This window comes from Pseudorca crassidens, chromosome 1 (genome assembly GCF_039906515.1).
Source record: "Pseudorca crassidens isolate mPseCra1 chromosome 1, mPseCra1.hap1, whole genome shotgun sequence".
NCBI classification, from domain to species: Eukaryota; Metazoa; Chordata; class Mammalia; order Artiodactyla; family Delphinidae; genus Pseudorca; species Pseudorca crassidens.
In genome coordinates this window covers 186131391-186157069 of record NC_090296.1, presented here as the reverse complement: position 1 = coordinate 186157069, position 25679 = coordinate 186131391, and the positions used below count along the sequence as shown (strand labels likewise).

Sequence of the window (25679 nt, the reverse complement as noted above, 5' to 3'; positions counted from 1 at the left end):
CACCTCCACAGAGAGCATGCGGGCTTTTGTTACCAATTACGAGGCAGTCAGTCAAGGTGCAGGGAAATCAAATGTAATTTTCTTACAAGTGACGTGGAATCCTTACTGACCTATCTGTTCAGTCATGATACTTCACTTCCATACATGCCACCTTCTGTTTCAAAACGCTGGAATGCCTGCCAATAATTAACTAGCTGCCATCAGGAAAGAACAACTGTCTTCATTTTACATGGCTGACTTGTCTCCTGATAAAATAGGAATAATGGTCAAGGTGTTAGAACATTCATAATAAATGGCTTCTGCAGTTACCAAATGTTTCTGTTTAGCCTGGAAAGCAGTCTATTTACATAACTGGATATGACAAGGGCCACAATCCCAAAGTAATTAGAGATATCACGTTGTTGATTTTCTTAACTAAAAAAAATAAGGACGCTGAAATCTCTAGTGTGATGGCACATAAACCCCCCTGGCCCTTGCCAGGACTACCCTCATCTCATCAGCTCTAATGTCAGAGAGACAGTCATTGACGAGCTGTGTCATTCCTGTGACCTCTTTCACAACGCTGGTGTCATGCCTGCCCCTCTCTATGACTTCGTGCTGTTTTATTTCATCTGTACTGTTATCACTTCTGAAATTACCTTAAAATTACTCGTGTGTTGTCTGTCTCCCTGTCCAAACTGTAGACTTCATGAAAGCAGTGTCATGGAACCATTGTCATGATCCCTACAGCCTAGAGCAGTACCTGGCACATAAAGAACACCCAAGTAACTGTGAAATAGTTACAAAAGAAACCAAAATTCACAGATAATAACTTCCTTAGCCTCTGGGATAAAATTACAAAAGTGGTAGAGTGACCCCATCTAGTTCCTAGTGAAAGGTATGTTCCAGGCTCCCTGTGATCCTGGGTCAAGGGTAATCGCTTAGACACACAAAATATAATAGATAATCCAGATTCACTTTTTTTAGAGTTAAGAAAGATAATATTTAGTGAGAGTAAGACTTGCTCAAGAAGCAAGTCAGTCAGCAGACACAGAATTAAAACCATGATGATCTGACTATCTTTTTTACAATTATCAGTCTCTTAAGCTTTAAAAAGTACTGTATTTTCTAGAAAAAAAAAAGAACCAGAATCTATTTGGTTCACTTCATCATTCCTCAGGGAATGAGAAATAAGGGAGACCATTTTGATGTATAGCATAGTGGGAAATTCTTACTAACCATTGGATACATTTTTTCCTCTTTCACATTCTCTTATAAAGAGAATATAAGGAAGAGGAGGAAGAGAAGGGAAAACAGGGAAAGGAACCTGGAAGAAAGGAGGAAGGAGGAAGGAAGGAAAGGAGGGGATTGAAATTCAATTCTCCAAAGGTGCCTGCAGTCTGGAAGAATCCAAAAAGACCAGGAAGGCAAAGGGAAACATTTGGTTGGAAGATTTGCAGAAGCTCAAAGTCGCAGAGATAGTGAGCAAGAGGCAGAGAGAGAGAAAAGTCACGAGCTCCCTCTGGATGTACATAGCTGACTGCCTCGGTGTGAAGTGTCCATCCCACCTCTGTGAACTTGAGCAAAGACGGTGCCTATATTTCCTCATCTGCAGAATGGATGTGATGATAATATTCCCTACCTCACAGGACTGCTTCAAGGATTTAGTGATACATTCCGTTTGGAGTACTTAGCCCAACGCCTGGCCACACAGGCCAGGTATCATCACCATCATCATCACTATCATCATCATTACCTTCACCATCACTATCAACATCATCACCGTCATCCACGCATACTCAGTGAGCCACAGGGGCAGAGATTTTCCTATATCCTGTCTCCATTTCTTGGATCATGGGAAAATAGGATCCTATATCCAAATTTGCATGTGTGTATGAAATTTTCATTTTTAGACAACTTTTCAGCTAGACGGTCAAATCTCCAACTCCTGCAGGGCTAGAGCAGAAGCAGTTTCCTCAAGCATCCCACCCAAGTCTCTTTGTTTAGGCAACAAATGAGTAATAAAGGCCATTTTCAGAGGGAAGAAAAATCAAGGAAAAGGATTAATATTGAAAAGTCAAAGACGAGTAAAAATGGAATTTATGTACGTTTTAAGCACTGCTTCAAATTTTAAGAGAAAAATCACACAATATAAAGGTATCCAAACTGTTTGATAATTTCCTCTTAAAATCAGTAACAGTGGAAATTAAACCTGAAGGATGTAGCAGCAAATTTAAAATAAGTTTATGCAAATGTTAGTCTCTGCTCTCTAGGTAATAAAAGCAGCATAGATAAGTTTCTAAATGAACATTTCATGGGATTCACCTAGCCTCACAAAACTTGTAGCCGACAAAATTCATACTGTTTGTGAAGGTCTACTAGGCATCAACTGACACAAAATGGGGGTATGGAATCAACTTGTTTTTATTGCAAAATCCAGCTTTTCATTCTATATATTCCTTCAAATCAGAGGCATCTATCAACACACAGCAGAGAAAGAATCTAGGCACTTAAGGGGGGTAGAAATGGAAAGTATCCACTCAGTAAACCTGGATGGAAATAAGGCAAGAATAATACTTAAATTGACCATGAAGATGCTTCCCATCTATTTTATCTATTAACTCAGAAGGCTTTTAAAATAATGAAGAACACTTTAAATAAAGTTCTTTGAGGTATCATACTGAATACAAAAGTTTGAAACATCCTTACTACAAAACTGAACTTTCTAAAAGGAAACTAACTCAAGTTTTCTTGCAGGATTCTCATATTGTGAGCATTCTAATTCAAAGGAGGCAGCATCTGACAACAAAGTGATATGTCAGAATTTTAAAACAAAATAATCTTTTCTGTTATATAAAGTCAAGAGCAAAAATTCAACTCTAGAGTAAGTACCTAACAACAAGATTAATTTATGTCAGTTAAGTGTATTATATTTATCCTATATGGTTATATAGCACAGCCGATATTCAGTCATCAGGACAATTAATGTGTCAAAATATTCTGAAATGACTTCACCTTAAAAAGAGACGAAGACAAGCATCTATTAACACACAGTTAGCAGTAGAATACTATCTCTTTAAAAGCACCACAATAGAATGCTTTCCAGATCACAATCTTTCAGTAATGTTTTAAAATATTATTTTAGACACAGTGAAGAGTATTTCAAATTAAATTAATGTGCCTTTTCACTAAAATACAGAACAAACCTTCTATTACCTTTTTTGCCCCTCCCCCAACTTCTTCCTAAACTGCCACTAGGGGTCAGTATGAAGACACAGTTCCTCCACTGTTAGAAGGAATATGGAACTCTGAAAACATTTTCCCTGTGAAAAACCCTAACAAAGACAATAACCGCAGAACTTTAGCATTATCAAGTCCAACCCATACACCACGTCTGTAACATGAGTTTTCATTTTTCCCGAGACTGCATTTTAATGTTGTAAATCACAGTGTATTATTTCTATAGTCAATGTTTCTTTGATAAAAATAAAGTACTATAAGCGACAAGATCACTTATTCTAAGTGAATCTGTGCATATTGGCCAAGAAGTATGATCCAGAACGGATGTTAAAGTTTATTCTCAAATGGTGATGGTACACATCTCTAGCCATCTCTAGAGATGTATCCCATCTCTTCCTGTAGAGGAATGGAGATGCGGAAGTGAATCTTGTGATGTTTTGCCAGCTTTGAGAGGTGGTTTTTTCCCTCCTTCAAAATGACCATCATCATTCACTGCACTACAGCCTCAAGTACACAGGAAAATATAGGCAATTTTAAGGAACAGCACTAGTCTATACTTAAGTCTACAGAATAAAAGGAATTAAAATATTTATAAAAATAAATATACATGTATACTAACTTCCACTAACTCTATTTAATGGGGTGGGAATTTAAAAAAGCTTTGAAAAGTGCTTTGTACGCACACTAGAGAGATTTAACATTCCAAGAACTCACTCAAGGTCAGGCCCTTCCCTAACAATACTGAATGGATAGGGAGTTGGGTCACTGTGAATAAGTGAAGTGCTGTCTTTTCTTGCAAGTTCTGTATGTGGAATATCTTTCAAAATTTTTCTCTACACATTACATGGCTTTCTTAGGCATAGTACCCCATGAATAATTCTACTAGGTATTAAAATTATTCAGTAAATGCTTTATTTCTATGTTAGTGAAGAGAAATATTAATACTGATAATACAAAATGACACGTCATCCATGTAGAATGAGGACGCTGAAAAGTTCCCAAAGCACTCAAAATGCACATCCATGTAATTTAGGGGCATTCTGTCTCTTTCTGGAGTCCCCTTGGGGCATAATCCTTACTCATCTCCCTCATTTCCTTTATTGTGGTCCTGACTGTAGGTTACATGATGGCAGGATGGTCCCCAGGGAAGAGTTCTTTGTCTCTGGTATTGTGGAAGCAAGCGGTGGCCCAGCAATCAATCAAAAAAAATTTTTTTAAGTAACCACTATATGTGCTGCCATTTAAAACTTCCTTGAGTCACTGCTGTTGTGGAAGTGAAGTCAAGAAGGGGTATTAAAAACAAAAAGTAACGGAGCACCTACTGAACGCTGGCAGAAGACCTCAGACCTCCCAAAAGGCAAGGAACCCCCCACGTACCTGGTTAGGGCAAAAGAAAAAACTAAACAGAGACAAAAGGATAGGGACGGGTCCTGCACCAGCGGGAGAGAGCTCTGAAGGAGGAAAAGTGTCCACACACTAGGAAGCCCCTTCGCGGGTGGAGACTTCGGGAGGCGGAGTGGGGGAGCTTGGGAGCCGCGGAGGAGAGCACAGCAACAGGGGTGCGGAGGGCAAAGCGGACAGATTCCAGCGCAGAGGATCCGGCCGACCGGCACTCACCAGCCGAGAGGCTTGTCTGCTCGCCCGCCGGGTTGGGCGGGACTGGGAGCTGAGGCTCGGGCTTCGGTCGGAGCTCCGGGAGAGGACTGGGGTTGGCGGCGTGAACACAGCCTGCAGGGCGTTAGTGCACCGCGGCTAGCCGGGAGAGAGTCCGGGGAAAAGTCTGGACCTGCCGAAGAGGCAAGAGACTTTTACGTCCCTCTTTGTTTCCTGGGGCACGAGGAGAGGGGATTAAGAGTGCTGCTTGAGAGAGCTCCAGGGACGGGCGCGAGCCGCGGCTAAAAGTGCGGAGACCAGAGACAGACAAGAGACGCTAAGGCCGCTACTGCCGCCACCAGGAGGCCTGTGTGCGAACACAGGTCACTAGCCACACGCCCTTCCGGGGAGCCTGTGCAGCCCGCCACTGCCAGGGTCCCTGGATCCAGGGACAACTTCCCCGGGAAAACGCACGGCGCGCCTCAGGCTGCAACGTCACGCCGGCCTCTGCCGCCGCAGGCCCGCCCCACACTCCATGACCCTCCCTACCCCCCGGCCTGAGTGAGCCAGAGCCTCCGAATCAGCGGCTCCTTTAACCCCATCCTGTCTGAGCAAAGAACAGACGCCCTCCGGCGACCTACACGCACAGGCGGGGCCAAATCCAAAGCTGAGCCCCTGGGAACTGTGAGAACAAAGAAGAGAAAGGGAAATCTCTCCCAGCAACCTCAGAAGCAGCGGATTAAACCTCCACAATCAACTTGATATACCCTGCATCTGTCGAATACCTGAATAGACAACGAATCATCCCAAATTAAGGAGCCCTGTGGATGAAAGGCTCTTGGTGCTGCAGCCAGGAGTCAGTGCTGTGCCTCTGAGGTGGGAGAGCCAACTTCAGGACACTGGTCCACAAGAGGCCTCCCAGCTGCACATAATATCAAACAGCAAAAATCTCGGAGAGATCTCCATCTCAACGCCAGCACCCAGCTTCACTCAACGACCAGCAAGCTACAGTGCTGGACATCCTATGCCAAACAACTAGCAAGACAGGAACACAACCCCACCCATTAGCAGAGAGGCTGCCCAAAATCATAATAAGTCTATAGACACCCCAAAACACACCACCAGACGTGGACCTACCCACCAGAAAGACAAGATCCAGCCTCATCCACCAGAACACAGGCACTAGTACCCTCCACCAGGAAGCCTACACAACCCACTGAACCAACCTTGGCCACTGGGGACTGACACAAAAAACAACAGGAAGTACGAACCTTCAGCCTGCAAAAAAGGAGACCCCAAACACAGTAAGATAAGCAAAATGAAAAGACAGAAAAACACACAGCAGATGAAGGAGCAAGATAAAAACCCACCAGACCTAACAAATGAAGAGGAAATAGGCAGTCTACCTGAAAAAGAATTCAGAATAATGATAGTAAGGTTGATCCGAAATCTTGGAGATAGAATGGACAATAGAATGGACAAAATGCAAGAATCAGTTAACAAGGACCTAGAAGAACTAAAGATGAAACAAGCAACGATGAACAACACGATAAATGAAATTAAAAGTACTCTAGATGGGATCAATAGCAGAATAACTGAGGCAGAAGAACGGATAAGTGACCTGGAAGATAAAATAGTGGAAATAACTACTGCAGAGCAGAATAAAGAAAAAAGAATGAAAAGAACTGAGGACAGTCTCAGAGACCTCTGGGACAACATTAAACGCACCAACATTCGAATTATAGGGGTTCCAGAAGAAGAAGAGAAAAAGAAAGGGACTGAGAAAATATTTGAAGAGATTATAGTTGAAAACTTCCCTAATATGGGAAAGGAAATAGTTAATCAAGTCCAGGAAGCACAGAGAGTCCCATACAGGATAAATCCAAGGAGAAATACGCCAAGACACATATTAATCAAACTGTCAAAAGTTAAATGCAAAGAAAACATATTAAAAGCAGCAAGGGAAAAACAACAAATAACACACAAGGGAATCCCCATAAGGTTAACAGCTGATCTTTCAGCAGAAACTCTGCAAGCCAGAAGGGAGTGGCAGGACATATTGAAAGTGTTGAAGGAGAAAAATCTGCAACCAAGATTACTCTACCCAGCAAGGATCTCATTCAGATTTGATGGAGAAATTAAAACCTTTACAGACAAGCAAAAGCTGAGAGAGTTCAGCACCACCAAACCAGCTCTACAACAACTGCTACAGGAACTTCTCCAGGCAAGAAACACAAAAGAAGGAAAAGACCTACAATAACGAACCCAAAACAATTAAGAAAATGGGAATGGGAACACACATATCGATAATTACCTTAAATGTAAATGGACTAAATGCTCCCAGCAAAAGACACAGATTGGCTGAATGGATACAAAAACAAGACCCATATATTTGCTGTCTACAAGAGACCCACTTCAGACCTAGAGACACATACAGACTGAAAGTAAGGGGATGGAAAAAGGTATTTCATGCAAATGGAAACCAAAAGAAAGCTGGAGTAGCAATTCTCATATCAGACAAAATAGACTTTAAAACAAAGACTATTAGAAGAGACAAAGAAGGACACTACATAATGATCAAGGGATCGATCCAAGAGGAAGATATAACAATTGTAAATATTTATGCACCCAACATAGGTGCACCTCAATACATAAGGCAAATACTGACAAACATAAAAGGGGAAATCGACAGTAACACATTCATAGTAGGGGACTTTAACACCCCACTTTCACCAATGGACAGATCATCCAAAATGAAAATAAATAAGGAAACACAAGCTTTAAATGATACGTTAAACGAGATGGAGTTAATTGATATTTATAGGACATTCCATCCAAAAACAACAGAATACACATTTTTCTCAAGTGCTCATGGAACATTCTCCAGGATAGATCATATCTTGGGTCACAAATCAAGCCTTGGTAAATTTAAGAAAATTGAAATTGTATCAAGTATCTTTTCCGACCACAACGCTATGAGGCTAGATATCAATTACAGGAAAAGATCTGTAAAAAATACAAACACATGGAGGCTAAACAATACGTTACTATATAACTAAGAGATCACTGAAGAAATCAAAGAGGAAATCAAAAAATACCTAGAGACAAATGACAATGAAAACACGATGATCCAAAACCTATGGGATGCAGCAAAAGCAGTTCTAAGAGGGAAGTTTATAGCTATACAAGGCTACCTCAAGAAACAAGAAAAATCTCAAATAAACAATCTAACCTTACACCTAAAGGAACTTGAGAAGGAAGAACAAACAAAACCCAAAGTTAGTCGAAGGAAAGAAATGATAAAGATCACAGCAGAAATAAATAAAATAGAAACAAAGAAAACAATAGCAAAGATCAATAAAACTAAAAGCTGGTTCTTTGAGAAGATAAATGAAATTGATAAACCATTAGCCAGACTCATCAAGAAAAAAAGGGAGAAGACTCAAATCAATAGAATTAGAAATGAAAAAGGAGAAGTAACAACTGACACTGCAGAAATACAAAAGATCATGAGAGATTACTACAAGCAACTCTATGCCAATAAAATGGACAACCTGGAAGAAATGGACAAATTCTTAGAAATGCACAGCCTGCCAAGACTGAATCAGGAAGAAATAGAAAATATGAACAGACCAATCACAAGCACTGAAATTGAAACTGTGATTAAAAATCTTCCAACAAGCAAAAGCCCAGGACCAGATGGCTTCACAGGCGAATTCTATCAAACATTTAGAGAAGAGCTATCACCTATCCTTCTCAGACTCTTCCAAAATATAGCAGAGGGAGGAACACTCCCCAACTCATTCTACGAGGCCACCATCACCCTGATACCAAAACCAGACAAGGATGTCACAAAGAAAGAAAACTACAGGCCAATATCACTGATGAACATAGATGCAAAGATCCTCAACAAAATACTAGCAAACAGAATCCAACAGCACATTAAACGGATCATACACCATGATCAAGTGGGGTTTATTCCAGGAATGCAAGGATTCTTCAATATACGCAAATCAATCAACGTGATACACCATATTAACAAATTGAAGGAGAAAAACCATATGATCATCTCAATAGATGCAGAGAAAGCTTTTGACAAAATTCAACACCAATTTATGATAAAAACCCTGCAGAAAGTAGGCATAGAGGGAACTTTCCTCAACATAATAAAGGCCATATATGACAAACCCACAGCCAACATCGTCCTCAATGGTGAAAAACTGAAAGCATTTCCACTAAGATCAGGAACAAGACAAGGTTGCCCACTCTCACCACTCTTATTCAACATAGTTTTGGAAGTTTTAGCCACAGCAATCAGAGAAGAAAAGGAAATAAAAGGAATCCAAATCGGAAAAGAAGAAGTAAAGCTGTCACTGTTTGCAGATGACATGATACTATACATAGAGAATCCTAAAGATGCTACCAGAAAACTACTAGAGCTAATCAATGAATTTGGTAAAGTAGCAGGATACAAAATTAATGCACAGAAATCTCTGGCATTCCTATACACTAAGGATGAAAAATCTGAAAGTGAAATCAAGAAAACACTCCCATTTACCATTGCAACAAAAAGAATAAAATACCTAGGAATAAACCTACCTAAGGAGACAAAAGACCTGTATGCAGAAAATTATAAGACACTGATGAAAGAAATTAAAGATGATACAAATAGATGGAGAGATATACCATGTTCTTGGATTGGAAGAATCAACATTGTGAAAATGACTCTACTACCCAAAGCAATCTACAGATTCAATGCAATCCCTATGAAACTACCACTGGCATTTTTCACAGAACTAGAACAAAAAATTTCACAATTTGTATGGAAACACAAAAGACCCCGAATAGCCAAAGCAATCTTGAGAATGAAAAATGGAACTGGAGGAATCAGGCTTCCTGACTTCAGACTATACTACAAAGCTACAGTAATCAAGACAGTATGGTACTGGCACAAAAACAGAAATATAGATCAATGGAACAGGATAGAAAGCCCAGAGATAAACCCACGCACATATGGTCACCTTATCTTTGACAAAGGAGGCAGAAATGTACAGTGGAGAAAGGACAGCCTCTTCAATAAGTGGTGCTGGGAAAACTGGACAGCTACATGTAAAAGTATGAGATTAGATCACTCCCTAACACCATACACAAAAATAAGCTCAAAATGGATTAAAGACCTAAATGTAAGGCCAGAAACTATCCAACTCTTAGAGGAAAACATAGGCAGAACACTCTATGACATAAATCACAGCAAGGTCCTTTTTGACCCACCTCCTAGGGAAATGGAAATAAAAACAAAAGTAAACAAATGGGACCTAATGAAACTTAGAAGCTTTTGCGCAGCAAAGGAAACCATAAAGAAGACCAAAAGACAACCTCAGAATGGGAGAAAATATTTGCAAATGAAGCAACTGATAAAGGATTAATCTCCAAAATTTATAAGCAGCTCATGCAGCTTAATAACAAAAAAGCAAACAACCCAATCCAAAAATGGGCAGAAGACCTAAATAGACATTTCTCCAAAGAAGATATACAGAGTGCCAACAAACACATGAAAGAATGCTCAACATCACTAATCATTAGAGAAATGCAAATCAAAACTACAATGAGATATCATCTCACACCAGTCAGAATGGCCATCATCAAAAAATCTACAAACAATAAATGCTGGAGAGGGTGTGGAGAAAAGGGAACCCTCTTACACTGTTGGTGGGAATGTAAATTGATACAGCCACTATGGAGAACAGTATGGAGGTTCCTTAAAAAGCTACAAATAGAACTACCATATGACCCAGCAATCCCACTACTGGGCATATACCCTGAGAAGACCAAAATTCAAAAAGAGTCATGTACCAAAATGTTCGTTGTAGCTCTATTTACAATAGCCCAGAGATGGAAACAACCTAAATGTCCATCATCGGATGAATGGATAAAGAAGATGTGGCACATATATACAATGGAATATTACTCAGCCATAAAAAGAGACGAAATTGAGCTATTTGTAATGAGGTGGATGGACCTAGAGTCTGTCATGCAGAGTGAAGTAAGTCAGAAAGAGAGAGACAAATACCGTGTGCTAACACATATATATGGAATTTAAGAAAAAAAAATGTCATGAAAAACCTAGGGGTGAAACAGGAATAAAGACACAGACTTACTAGAGAATGGACTTGAGGCTATGCGGAGGGGGAAGGGTAAACGGTGACAAAGCGATAAAGAGGCATGGACATATATACACTACCAAACGTAAGGTAGACAGCTAGTGGGAGGCAGCCGCATAGCACAGGGAGATCAGCTTGGTGCTTTGTGACCGCCTGGAGGGGTGGGATAGGGAGGGTGGGAGGGAGGGAGACGCAAGCGGGAAGAGATATGGGAATATATGTATATATATAACTGATTCATTTTGTTGTGAAGCTGAAACTAACATACCATTGTAAAGCAATTATACTCCAATAAAGATGTTAAAAAAAAAAAAAAAAAAAAAAAAGTAAGGGCTTCCCTGGTGGCGCAGTGGTTGGGAGTCCGCCTGCCGATGCAGGGGACATGGGTTCGTGCCCCGGTCCGGGAGGATCCCACATGCCGCGGAGCGGCTGGGCCTGTGAGCCGTGGCCGCTGAGCCTGCGCGTCCAGAGCCTGTGCTCCGCAACGGGAGAGGCCACAACAGTGAGAGGCCCGCGTACCGCAAAAAAAAAAAAAAAAAAAAAAAGTTAAAAAAATAAGAAAGAGGAGATTTAAGGAAATCGCCCTGTTCTTTATGGAGAGAACATGAAGTAAGTATGAAGAATCAGAGTTAGTTAGTATGATCCATGTGTAGACAACAGAGACCTGATTACTTTCTATATCAAAACCACAGTTTTGACTTACTTCTCTATAGGTATTAAAATAATTGTATTGTAAATAATTATTTATTGAATGAAAGATTTAAAAAATTTTATATAGTGCTTTACAATTTCCCAAAGTTTCACACACGTGACTTCATATAAACCCATGATAACCCTTTTTTCTCCACCCCTATATTGCCCACGCCCACAAGTGGTAACCACTAGTTTTTTCTTTTTATCTGTGAGTCTGCTTTTTTTTCTTAATATTTTTTGTATTTTTAAAAATTTTTAAATTTTATTTATTTTTTTATACAGCAGGTTCTTATTAGTCATCAATTTTATACACATCAGTGGATACATGTCAATCCCAGTCGCCCAGTTCAGCACACCACCATCCCCACCCCCCGCGGCTTTCCCCCCTTGGTGTCCATACGTTTGTTCTCTACATCTGTGTCTCACCTTCTGCCCTGCAAACTGGTTCATCTGTACCATTTTTCTAGGTTCCACATACATGCGTTAATATACGATATTTGTTTTTCTCTTTCTGATTTACTCACTCTGTATGACAGTCTCTAGATTCATCCACGTCTCAATGAATGACTTTCTTTCCTTTTTATGGCTAATATTCCATTGTATATATGTACCACATCTTCTTTATCCATTTGTCTGTCGATGGGCATTGAGGTTGCTTCCATGACCTGGCTATTGTAAATAGTGCTGCAATGAACCTAGGGGTGCATGTGTCTTTCTTTTATTTTTTTTTATTTTTTTTAACATCTTTATTGGGGTATAATTGCTTTACAATGGTGTGCTAGTTTCTGCCCCATAACAAAGTGAATCAGTCATACATAAACATATGTTCCCATATGTCTTCCCTCCTGCGTCTCCCTCCCTCCCACCCTCCCTATCCCACCCCTCCAGGCTGTCACAAAGCACCGAGCCAATATCCCTGTGCCATGCGGCTGCTTCCCACTAGCTATCTACCTTACTACGTTTGTTAGTGTGTATATGCCCATGACTCTCCCTCGCCCTGTCACAGCTCACCCTTCCCCCTCCCCATAACCTCAAGTCCGTTCTCTAGGAGGTCTGTGTCTTTATTCCTGCTTTACCCCTAGGTTCTTCATGACATTTTTTTTCTTAAATTCCATATATATGTGTTAGCATACGGTATTTGTCTTTTTCTTTCTGACTTACTTCACTCTGTATGACAGACTCTAGGTCTATCCACCTCATTACAAATAGCTCAATTTCGTTTCTTTTTATGGCTGAGTAATATTCCATTGTATATATGTGCCACATCTTCTTTATCCATTCATCCGATGATGGGCACTTAGGTTGTTTCCATCTCCGGGCTATTGTAAATAGAGCTGCAATGAACATTTTGGTACATGACTCTTTTTGAATTTTGGTCTTCTCAGGGTATATGCCCAGTAATGGGATTGCTGGGTCATATGGTAGTTCTATTTGTAGTTTTTTAAGGAACCTCCATACTGTTCTCCATAGTGGCTGAACCAATTCACATTCCCACCAGCAGTGCAAGAGTGTTCCCTTTTCTCCACACCCTCTCCAGCATTTATTGTTTCTAGATTTTTTGATGATGGCCATTCTGACTGGTGTGAGATGATATCTCATTGTAGTTTTGATTTGCATTTCTCTAATGATTAATGATGTTGAGCATTCTTTCATGTGTTTGTTGGCACTCTGTATATCTTCTTTGGAGAAATGTCTATTTAGGTCTTCTGCCCATTTTTGGATTGGGTTGTTTGTTTTCTTGTTATTGAGCTGCATGAGCTGCTTGTAAATTTTGGAGATTAATCCTTTGTCGGTTGCTTCATTTGCAAATATTTTCTCCCAGCATGTGTCTTTCTGAATTATGGTTTTCTCTGGGTATATGTCCAGTAGTGGGATTGCTGGATCATATGGTAATTCTATTTTTAGTTTTTTAAGGAACCTCCATACTGTTCTCCATAGTGGCTGTATCAATTTACATTCCCACCAACAGTGCAAGAGGGCTCCCTTTTCTCCATACTCTCTCCAGCATTTGTTGTTTGTAGATTTTCTGATGATGCCCATTGTAACTGGTGTGAGGTGATACCTCATTGTAGTTTTGATTTGCATTCCTCTAATAATTAGTGATGTGAGCAGCTTTTCATGTGCCTCTTGGCCATCTGTATGTCTTCTTTGGAGAAATGTCTATTTAGGTCTTCTGCCCATTTTTGGATTGGGTTGTTTGTTTCTTTAATATTGAGCTGCATGAGCTGTTTATATATTTTGGAGATTAATCCTTTGTCCATTGATTCGTTTGCAAATATTTTCTCCCATTCCGAGGGTTGTCTTTTCGTCTTGTTTATGGTTTCCTTTGCTGTGCAAAAGCTTTGAAGTTTCATTAGGTCCCATTTGTTTATTTTTGTTTTTATTTCCATTACTCTAGCAGGTTTATCAAAAAAGATCTTGCTGTGATTTATGTCAAAGGGTGTTCTCGCTATGTTTTCCTCTAAGAGTTTTATAGTATCCAGTCTTACATTTAGGTCTCGAATCCATTTTGAGTTTACTTTTGTATATGGTGTTAGGGAGTGTTCTAATTTCATTCTTTTACATGTAGCTGTCCAGTTTTGCCAGCACCACATATTGAAGAGACTGTCTTTTCTCCATTGTATATCCTTGCCTCCTTTGTCATAGATTAGTTGACCATAGGTGCGTGGGTTTATCTCTGGGCTTTCTATCCTGTTCCATTGATCTATGTTTCTGTTTTTATGCCAGTACCATATTGTCTTGATTACTGTAGCTTTGTAGTGTAGTTTGAAGTCAGGGAGTCTGATTCCTCCGGCTCTGTTTTTTTCCCTCAAGACTGCTTTTGCTATTCAGGGTCTTTTGTGTCTCCAAAATTTTAAGATTATTTGTTCTAGTTCCGTAAAAATTGCCATTAGTAATGTGATAGGGATTGCGTTGAATCTGTAGATTGCTTTGGGTAGTATAGTCATTTTCACAATATTGATTCTTCCAATCCAAGAACATGGTATATCTCTCCATCTGTTGGTATCATCTTTAACTTCTTTCATCAGTGTCTTATGGTCTTCTGCATACAGGTCTTTTGTCTCCTTAGGTAGGTTTATTCCTAGGTATTTTATTCTTTTTGTTGCAATGGTAAATGGGAGTGTTTTCTTGATTTCACTTTCAGATTTTTCATCCTTAGTGTATAGGAATGCCAGAGATTTCTGTGCATTAATTTTGTATCCTGCTACTTTACCAAATTCATTGATTAGCTCTAGTAGTTTTCTGGTGGCATTTTTAGGATTCTCTGTGTATAGTATCATGTCATCTGCAAACAGTGACAGTTTTACTTCTTCTTTTCCAATTTGTATTCCTTTTATTTCTTTTTCTTCTCCGATTGCCACGGCTAGGACTTCCAAAACTATGTTGAATAATAGCGGTGAGAGTGGACATCCTTGTCTTGTTCCTGATCGTAGAGGAAATGCTTTCATTTATTCACTATTGAGAATAATGTTTGAGGTGGGTTTGTCATATATGGCCTTTATCATGTTGAGGTAGGTTCCCCCTATGCCCACTTTCTGGAGAGTTTTTATCATAAATGGGTGTTGAATTTTGTCAAAAGCTTTTTCTGCATTTATTGAGATGATCATATGGTTTTTATTCTTCAGTTTGTTAATATGGTGTATCACATTGATTGATTTGCGTAAATTGAAGAATCCTTGCATCCCTGGGATAAATCCCACTTGATCATGGTGTAAGATCCTTTTAATGTGTTGTTGGATTCTGTTTGCTAGTATTTTGTTGAGGATTTTTGCATCTATATTCATCAGTGATATTTGTCTGTAATTTTCTTTTTTTGTTGTATCTTTGTCTGGTTTTGGTATCAGGGTGATGGTGGCCTCATAGAATGAGTTTGGGAGTGTTCCTTCCTCTGCAATTTTTTGGAAGACTTTGAGAAGGATGGGTGTTCATTCTTCTCTAAAAGTTTGATAGAATTCACCTGTGAAACCATCTGGTCCTGGACTTTTGTTTGTTGGAAGATTTTTTCTTTTTTTTTCTTTTTTTTTTTTTTTTGCGGTATGTGGGCCGCTCGCTGTTGTGGCCTCTCCCGTTGCGGAGCACAGGCTCCGGACACGCAGGCTCAGCAGCCATGGCTCACGGGCCCCCAGCTGCTCCGCGGCATGTGGGATCTTCCTGGACCGGGTCACGAACCAGTGTCCCCTGCATCGGCAGGCGGACTCTCAACCACCGTGCCACCAGGGAAGCCCTGTTGGAAGATTTTTAATCACAGTTTGAATTTCATTACTTGTGATTGGTCTGTTCATATTTTCTATTTCTTCCTGGTTCAGTCTTGGAAGGTTATACCTTTCTAAGCATTTGTCCATTTCTTCCAGGTTGTCCATTTTATTGGAATACAGTTGCTTGTAGTAGTCTCTTAGGATGCTTTGTATTTCTGCGGTGTCTGTTGTAACTTCTCCTTTTTCTTTTCTAATTTTATTGATTTAAGTCCTCTCCCTCTTTTTCTTGATGAGTCTGGCTAATGGTTTATCAATTTTATTTATCTTCTCAAAGACCCAGCTTTTAGTTTTATTGATCTTTGCTACTGTTTTCTTTGTTTCTATTTTATTTATTTCTGCTCTGATCTTTATGATTTCTTTCCTTCTGCTAACTTTGGGTTTTGTTTGTTCTTCTTTCTCTGGGTCCTTCAGGTGTAAGGTTAGATTGTTCATTTGAGATTTTTCTTGTTTCTTGAGGTAGGCTTGTATAGCTATAAACTTCCCTCTTAGAACTGCTTTTGCTGCATCCCATAGGTTTTGAATCGTTGTGTTTTCATTGTCATTTGTCTCTAGGTATTTTTTGATTTCCTCTTTGATTTCTTCAGTGATCTCTTGGTTATTTAGTAACGTATTGTTTAGCCTCCATGTGTTTGTGTTTTTTATGTTTTTTTCCCTGTAATTCATTTCTAATCTCATAGTGTTGTGGTCAGAAAAGATGCTTGATATGATTTCAATTTTCTTAAATTTACTGAGGCTTGATATGTGACCCAAGATGTGATCTATCCTGGAGAATGTTCTGTGCACACTTGAGAAGAAAGTGTAATCTGCTGTTTTTGGATGGAATGTCCTATAAATATCAATTAAATCTATCTGGTCTATTGTGTCATTTAAAGCTTCTGTTTCCTTATTTGTTTCATTTTGGATGATCTGTCTGTTGGTGTAAGTGAGGTGTTGAAGTCCCCCATTATTATTGTGTTACTGTCGATTTCCTCTTTTATAGCTGTTAGCAGTTGCCTTATGTACTGAGGTGCTCCTATGTTGGGTGCATATATATTTATAATTGCTATATCTTCTTCTTGGATTGATCCCTTAATCATTATGTAGTGTCCTTCCTTGTCTCTTGTAACATTCTTTATTTTAGAGTCTATTTTATCTGATATGAGTATTGCTACTCCAGCTTTCTTTTGATTTCCATTTGCATGGAATATCTTCTTCCATCCTCTCACTTTCAGTCTGTATGTGTCTCTAGGTCTGAAGTGGGTCTCTTGTAGACAGCATATATATGGGTCTTGTTTTTGTATCCATTCAGCAAGCCTGTGTCTTTTGGTTGGAGCATTTAATCCATTCATGTTTAAGGTAATTATAGATATGTATGTTCCTATGACCATATTCTTAATCGTTTTGGGTTTGTTTTTGTAGGTCCTTTTCTTCTCTTGTGTTTCCCACTTAGAGAAGTTCCTTTAGCATTTGTTGTAGAGATGGTTTGGTGGTGCTGAATTCTCTTAGCTTTTGCTTGTCTGTAAAGGTTTTGATTTCTCCATGGAATCTGAATGAGATTGTTGAAGGTAGAGTAATCTTGGTTGTAGGTTCTTCCCTTTCATCACTTTAAGTATAGCATGCCACTCCCTTCTGGCTTGTAGAGTTTCTGCTGAGAAATCAGCTGTTAACCTGATGGGAGTTCCCTTGTATGTTATTTGTCATTTTTCCCTTGCTGCTTTCAGTAATTTTTCTTTGTTTTTAATTTTTGCCAATTTGTTTACTATGTGTCTTGGTGTGTTTCTCCTTGGGTTTATCCTGTATGGGACTCGCTGCGCTTCCTGGACTTGGGTGGCTATTTCCTTTCCCATGTTAGGGAAATTTTCGACTGTAATCTTTTCAAATATTTTCTTAGGTCCTTTCTCTCTCTCTTCTCCTTCTGGGACCCCTACAATGCGAATGGTGTTGCATTTAATGTTGTCCCAGAGGTCTCTTAGGCTGTATTCATTTCTTTTCATTCTTTTTTCTTTATTCTGTTCCACAGCAGTGAATTCCACCATTCTGTCTTCCAGGTCACTTATCAGTTCTTCCGCCTCAGTTATTCTGCTATTGATACCTTCTAGTGTAGTTTTCATTTCAGTTATTATATTGTTCATCTCTGTTTGTTTGTCCTTTAATTCTCCTAGGTCTTTGTTAAACATTTCTTGCATCTTCTCAATCTTTGCCTCCATTCTTTTTCCGAGGTCCTGGATCATCTTCACTATCATTATTCTGAATTCTTTTTCTGGAAGGTTGCCTATCTCCACTTCATTTAGTTGTTTTTCTGGGGTTTTATCTTTTTCCTTCCTCTGGTACATAGCTCTGTGCCTTTTCATCTTGTCTATCTTTCTGTGAATGTGGTTTTTGTTCCACAGCCTGCAGGATTGTAGTTCTTCGTGCTTCTGCTGTCTGCCTTCTGGTGGATGGGCTACCTAAGAGGCTTATGTAAGTTTCCTGATGGGAGGGACTGGTGGTGGGTAGAGCTGACTGTTGCTCTGGTGGGAAGAGCTCAGTAAAACTATAATCCACTTGTCTCCTGATGGGTGGGGCTGGGTTCCCTCCCTGTTGGTTGTTTGGCCTGGGGCGACCCAACACTGGAGCCTACCTGGACACTTTGGTGGGGCTAATGACAGACTCTGGGAGGGCTCAGGGCAAGGAGTACTTACCAGAACTTCTGCTGCCAGTGTCCTTGTCCCTACAGTGAGCCACAGGCACCCCCTGCCTCTGCAGGAGTCCCTCCAACACTAGCAGGTAGGTCTGGTTCAGTCTCCTTTGGGGTCACTGCTCCTTCCCCTGGGTCCCGATACGCATACTACTTTGTGTGTGCCCTCCAAGAGTGGAGTCTCTGTTTTCCCAGGTCCTGTCGAAATCCTGCAGTCAAATCCTACTAGGCTTCAAACTCTGATTCTCTAGTAATTCTCTTCCCGTTGCTGGACCCCCAGGTTGGGAAGCCTGACGTGGGGCTCAGAACCTTCACTCCAGTGGGTGGACTTTTGTTGTATAAGTGTTCTCCAGTTTGTGAGTTAACCATCCAGCAATTTTGGGAGTTGATTTTACTGTGATTGTGCCCCTCCTACCATCTCATTGTGGCTTCTCCTTTGTCTTTGGATGTGGGGTATCTTTTGTGGTGAGTTCCAGTGTCTTCCTGTCAATGATTGTCCAGCAGCTAGTTGTGATTCTGGTGTTCTCACAAGAGGGGGTGAAAGCATGTCCTTCTACTCCGCCATCTTGGTTCCTCCCTCAATCTGCTTAACTCTGCTTCTTTTCTGTTTTATTCACTAGCCTGTTGTATTTTTTAGATTCCACATATGAGTGATATCATACAGTATTTGTCTTTCTCTCTCTGACTTATTTCACTTAGCATTATGCCCTCCAAGTCCATCCATGTTGCTGCAAATGGCAAAATTTCATTCTTTTTTATGGCTGAGTAGTATTCCATTATATATATATATATACCACTTCTTTTTTTCTTTATTAATTTTTATTGGTGTATAGTTGCTTTACAATGTTGTGTTAGTTTCTGCTGTTCAGCAAAGTGAATCAGTTATACGTATACATGTATCCACTGTTTTTTGGATTTCCTTCCCATTTAGGTCACCACAAAGCATTGAGTAGAGTTCTCTGTGCTATACAGTAGGTTCTCATTAGTTATCTATTTTATATATAGTAGTGTATACATATCAATTGTAGTTATTACTTTTTATAATTTAATTTTATTCACTGTGTTTTATTTCTTAAAATAATTGTATGTTTTGAAAAATATCTAGTCAACAATCGTATTATTTTCTAATCTTTTCATTGTTTACCAATAGCCAACATTTAGTTAGTGTTCACATTGGGAAATGAAAAGCATTGAACTCTTTTCATTCTTGGAATAACTTAAAAACTCTAATTCTGATCAGATCCAACAGATGGCAGTGATGTTATAAATTAATAGTGTAAAATATTCTTATAATATGTAGACTCTGCCCCTCAGAAAATGTGAACCAAGAATAAATTCTCTCAGTACTTGCATACATAATATAAAACTTTGATATGACTACTTGGATAAAAGAGTACAAAGTAAATATAACATGAAATTTAGCTGAAATAGTACTTCTTTCAAAAGCGAACAACTTTCTCCTTTCCAAAAAGTATTATAAATTGGAATTGTCAGAAAGATTAACAGTGAACCAAAAAAGATAATGGTGTCCAAATTAACTAAGTGGATTACATTTTTATTTAAAATTCATTATTGCTTCTTGGTTTCCTTTTTTATCTCTTTCTATGGGGGTTGTTTTAACCTCACTTTTTACTTATTCACTTAAAAATGATATTACTTGTTTTCCCCCAGTCACTTTAAATAAGTGAATCTGGCTATTCTTGTCCTCTTTTCCTATACCCTCAAATAGTTATTTTTATTCTTATTCATTGCCTTTTGTCCACTTTGAGTGACCTTTTTCTGCAGATAATAAAGAACGAAAAGTATGGCTAGAAGACCCTTAGAGCTAAGTAGCTCTCCACTTTGTGATCCAAATTATGTGAAAACAAACAAACACCACAATACAGATGATCACTTTCTGTTTCAAGTTATGGGCATTGTCAGATAGACCTTCTGTTTTTCACTGTCCTTTTCCTTTTGGTTGTATTTCCCCCCGAAAGCCTGCTATGGGATGGGCACAATTCTAGATGCTTGGTGTGTGTCAGTGAATTAAACAGACAAAGGTGTTGGGTGCTGGTCAGAGAACATAATGAGTGAGCTGTATGGTATGTAAGAAAATGATAAGAGTTATGAGAAAAGGGCAGTAGGAAAGGAGGATGGAGTATGTGTGTGGGTGGTACAGTTGTAACCACTGTGGTCACCACATTTGGGCAGACCTGAGGGGGTGAGGGACTGAGCGGTGGGCATCCTGGAGTAGAAGAACATTCCACGCAGAGAGGATGGTCATACAAAAGGCCTAAAGCAAAACACTTCTGGGAGGTGAATGTACTCTCAGAATATATCTATTTTACGCTTCATCATTTTACTCTCTGACATTGGCTTGTTTGTAAGTAAAGGGATTTGTGTTTGTTAAATTATTTTTTTAACTACAATTTCACTTATCCATAACTCAATACCTGGAGACTTCACATATCCAGAACACACATGAGAACTATCAGAAAAAAAAGAAAGGAAGAAAGAAATGGCCTGTGAAGACCAAAACACCCCTTAGAGCAGTAGCCTCAGGTCCTCCCTTACTGCTTTTATGTAAACTTTGATAAAGCTTGGTTACCTGGTATCCAAGCTTTTCACTGACTGAAAGGAAGGGATCTGAAGAGAACCTCGGCAGGGTTGTGCCTGCCAGTCAGATCTACAGACAGCAGTGAATATTAACACTGCCAGCCTGCCAGTAGGAGTCAATAAAATGCACCAACCCCAAAGGCACCCCACCTAGAGGCTACACTCAGAGAGGAGGCAAGCACCCACCTTCCCTAAGGGGCCCTGACGACACCACTGTGGAGCGTACGATAGCCACTTACTCAAAATGATAACCATACCCCACCCCCCCAAAGTTTTGATTCAAACTCATTACAAATTTTTAAAAGCTTTGTTGATTATAGAAGTAAATTTTCAAGTGTCTAGAAGACTTTATCTAGGAAGCCTCATTCACAGAAAATAACAATTAGGCAAGATCTTTTGGTACCAATTAAAGAGATACTTATAATTCAAGTTGAAAATCTTCCACCAAGGGGTATGGATGACCTGGTTATTTATTTATCATTGCTACCAAATTTCTCATCATTCTCCTATTTTATTACATTTGGGTGTGTTTTCTCTTGCAAGAGCACAAATCTGAATCCAGGTATTTTAGATTGTAAATTATTTTATGTATATTATAAAATTCTGTTTTTAGATTATAAAAATACTTTGACTTAAAAAAGCATTTGCCAGTTTTGCAAAGAGAGTCACAGCAAAGTATGTTCCTCTTTCCTCTGGTTGATTATTTTCTTTACTTCAGAAAATTCTGATTTACCCACAACTTTCCAAGCAAAACTCAGTTACATAAAGGAAATTATACCAGCATTTTATGTTGTCATAACATGCCAGTTACTACTCAGTTCATGAAATGAGTCTCCAGCTCCAGAAGGTACCCTGAGTGTAAGAATTAGAAATCCATTTTAGGCACTTGAGATAGAAGTATAGGGGAAGGGGTTACATTTTAACAAACAAAATTAGAATTCTCAGGGCTTAACTGCATTAAAAAAAAAAAAAAAAAAAAGGCTAGCAATTATCAGGTATCCAAACAGCTACCAAATGCACCTGGAAGACAATAGCTCTGGGTTTTTGCCTTCTTCTCTTACTACTTAGGTGTGGTGGAAAAGCAACTTTCTAACTATTTCTAACCCTCAGCTCCAGCCCCCCGGCAGCAGAGGCAGGGACTCAGCCTTGCTCCTATAGCTAGCACTTTGCTAGGAAAGCTGATGAAATGGACTGCTTCTAAAAATCGATGCTGGAAACACTCACCAATGCCGAGTTTAAGATAATCTTTTAAAAATGATCTGAGTAGGAAACATTTTTTTACTACAAATAACCAGTCATCTTTGTTGTCTGTTCTGCTGTGGTTGGCTTCAGTAAGTACCACCCTAGAAGGATCGACAATGGGGCTTGTTTGTGTTCATTCCTTTTGATTGACTATAAAATCTTTTTCAACCCCAGTTTTCAGCATTTGGCACAAACAGGTCAAATCTGACTCCATTTCCTCCTCAAAACCATTAATTTTCAGTATCTTTTAGCTCAAAAAAGTCCAAAGTAAAAGCTATACAGACCTCAAAAAAAATCCATAAAACACTTTTATTCATGTCCCATTTCCCTCACCAAACGTAAGTTGGAAAAAAGAAATCACAATGTATGGTACATAATAGGTTAAAGAAATAACAGCAATTAAAATTTATAAAAAATTAAATTACAAAAATAAGGTTGATTGTCATAGAGGAAAAGTCAGGCAACATTTAGCCCTAATTGGCCTCCCTGTGTTGACAAAATGGAACTATACTGGCAGAAGACAAAAATCTCATAAATAGGTAATTGAGAGAGAAGATCTGAAGGCAGCTTCTTTTAGAACTACTTGCCATCCTAATTTTCTATGATTTTATATAAAACGACGTAAGCCAGGCAAACTCACATCAAATCAAGAGGGCTGTGTACACTGGAGACCTTTTAGTGTGTGTTAGGTAATATATAAATCTAAAGGCACTGGAGATAGAAGTGTTTTGTGTCATAAGATTTTTGCACTGGCATGACTACACTGTAAAAATCACTGAATATGTTGTTTTCAAATTGCTACTTACTATGACCCAATATTCTAGAAATGTGTGTGCTTTCATACAGATGATGATGGCCCTGAATTTAGGAAATTATCATGTCAAAGATTGTAGCTATTAAAGGAACGTAATTTTGTTTTGATGCTTATGCATTTCAGCTACGTTTTTATTGGACATTGTTAGATTTTTAGTCATTCCATTAAGGTCTTATAAAATATTTGTGTGGGAGTATGGAAAAAGAAAGAAAGGGTAAGAGACAGACGAACTATATGATGGGGATGGAGGAGGATTTATTTCAAGTAAGAAATGGGTAATTTTAGGCACAATGCCACAAAACAATAATAATTGAGTGTTAAAAACTAACGTACTGAGATGGTTAATTTTATGTGTCACCTTGACTGGGCTAAGGGATGCCCAGTCAATAATGGTGAAACATTATTTACGAGTGTGTCTGTGAGGGTGTTTCTGGAAGAGGTCAGCATTTGAATCCGCAGACTGAATAAAGATCCCTCTTATCAACGTGGGTGGGCATCATCCAATCCACTGAGGAACTGTACAGAACAGAGGAGGAAGGGTAAATTTGCTCTCTGCTTGAGACGGGACAGCCATCTTCTCCTTTCCTTGGACATCAGTGCCCCTGGTTCTCACACTGGGACTGACCTTTACAACCTTGTTCTCCACGTCACAGACAGCAGATCGTGGGACTTCTCAGCCTTCATAAGCTCATGAGCCAATCCCTATAATAAATCTCATATATATATATCTCCTATTGGTTGTGTTTCTCTAGAGAACCCTGACTAATACTCATACCATATTTAGGGAAGGTAAATAAATTTTTTTTTACTCTTCTTTATTTATTTAGATTTACTTTTTATTGAGGTTACATTGGCCTGTAACATTATGTAAGTTCATATGTACATTATATTTCTACTTCTGTATACACTATGGTGTGCTCACCACCAAAAATTTAGTTTCCATCCGTTACCATACAGTTGATCCCCTTTACCCATTTCCCACTCCCACGCCCCACCACCCCGCCCCTTCCCCTCTGGTAATCACTACTCTGTTCTTTGTATCGATACATTTGTTTTTGTTTGATTGGGCTTGTTCATTTATTTTGTTGGTTTGTTTTTTATATTCCACATAAGAGTGAAATCATAGAATATTTGTCTTTCTCCATCTGACTTACTTCACTCAGTATATCTTCAGGGCCCATCCATGTTATCGCAAATGGCAATAATCATTTTATTTATGAAAGTTGCCTTCTAAAAATTCTTACTGTTTTATAAGGCAACTGTATCTTCTGTAGAGGAAATAGTAAGGCTTTGGGGTCTAACAGATCTGGCTTTAATTTCTAGCTCATCTAGTTGAATGAATATGTGTACCCAGGAAAATTAGGGAAACTTGCAGAGCTTCAGTTTCCTCATTAGTAGATGGAGTATCTAGACAATTAAATTTTTAAATGAATATAAATTACATTTCACAGTGTTTGGAATACGGAGGACATTCCTTTTCAACCCTTCTCCATAAGTATATACCCATATATGTTGTTTTCAATGGACTTTTAAAATGTTTCTCGATTTATCTAATGTTTATGTCCTTTTAAAATTGGTTCTTTAGAATTTTTTTCTTGATTTACCAATATTTGTAGACTGTCTTTAATATTTCCAACATTAGCCAGTTTTCTCTGTTCTGGAACCTTCTACAAGATTTAGCCTGTTACCTGCATCAAATGGCCTGCACATTTTCCCAGCAAGCCCAGAAACCCTCAAGATTTTGTAATGTCTTTGGAAAACAGGCTTATCTGCTGACTCTTATTTTCATAAGGGTTCCTAAGGAATAAATAACTCAACATAGAAGCATCTGAAAGAATATGTAAACTGCCTTGAAAGCCAGATTACGATGAGCACATCTTGGACTGTTAAATATCCCATAAACAAGTCCCTGTTGAATGAGTCTTTTTGTACTTACTTTGCATTAGCGGGATTACAAGTGGTCAGATTCGCCAGGGCAAGGGCCGAAGCTTCCCTTACCTCTTCATTGTCACTTTTTAGTAACTGAATTAACTGTGGGATCCCTACAGAAAAAGAAAGGTAAAATGTGACTTTACAGACATCGATGTGAACTAGAATATGGCAACCTAAAAATGTTCAAAGTGGCCTTTTCCAGTTTGCTTACCCTGATGATTGAAAAATTCTTTGCTGCCCGAATTCTCACACATTGCCGAAATAGCTTGGGAAGCGGCAATTTTAGTTCCATCGTTTTCAGAACCCAAAAGGGTTACAAGGCATTTTTCAACTTCTTGTTCGTGAAAAAGTTTTCTATTTTCAGCTTTCATAAACCAAAAGGGAGAAAAAAAAATCAGAATTTTGCTGCAAAAACTGTGCAAGTGTAAAGACTTCCGCATCCAAAATATGATAGGAATTCAAACTATTTGTTAGCTTTAGTCACAGTCTAAAATATATACCTATTTATCCTTTAG

General features: G+C 39.0%; 1 protein-coding gene across 1 annotated transcript in view; it reads right to left on the bottom strand.

Annotated features, from left to right (window-relative positions):
* The window catches only part of ARMC3 (armadillo repeat containing 3), a 102187-nt gene that overhangs the window by 34750 nt on the left and 41758 nt on the right, over positions 1 to 25679 (bottom strand). The window contains exons 9-10 of the mRNA XM_067703484.1: positions 25376 to 25528; positions 25169 to 25274 (exon numbers count right to left, since the gene is read on the bottom strand). Coding sequence (XP_067559585.1) covers positions 25169 to 25274; positions 25376 to 25528 — 259 coding nt within the window. The remainder of the gene's footprint in view (positions 1 to 25168; positions 25275 to 25375; positions 25529 to 25679) is intronic.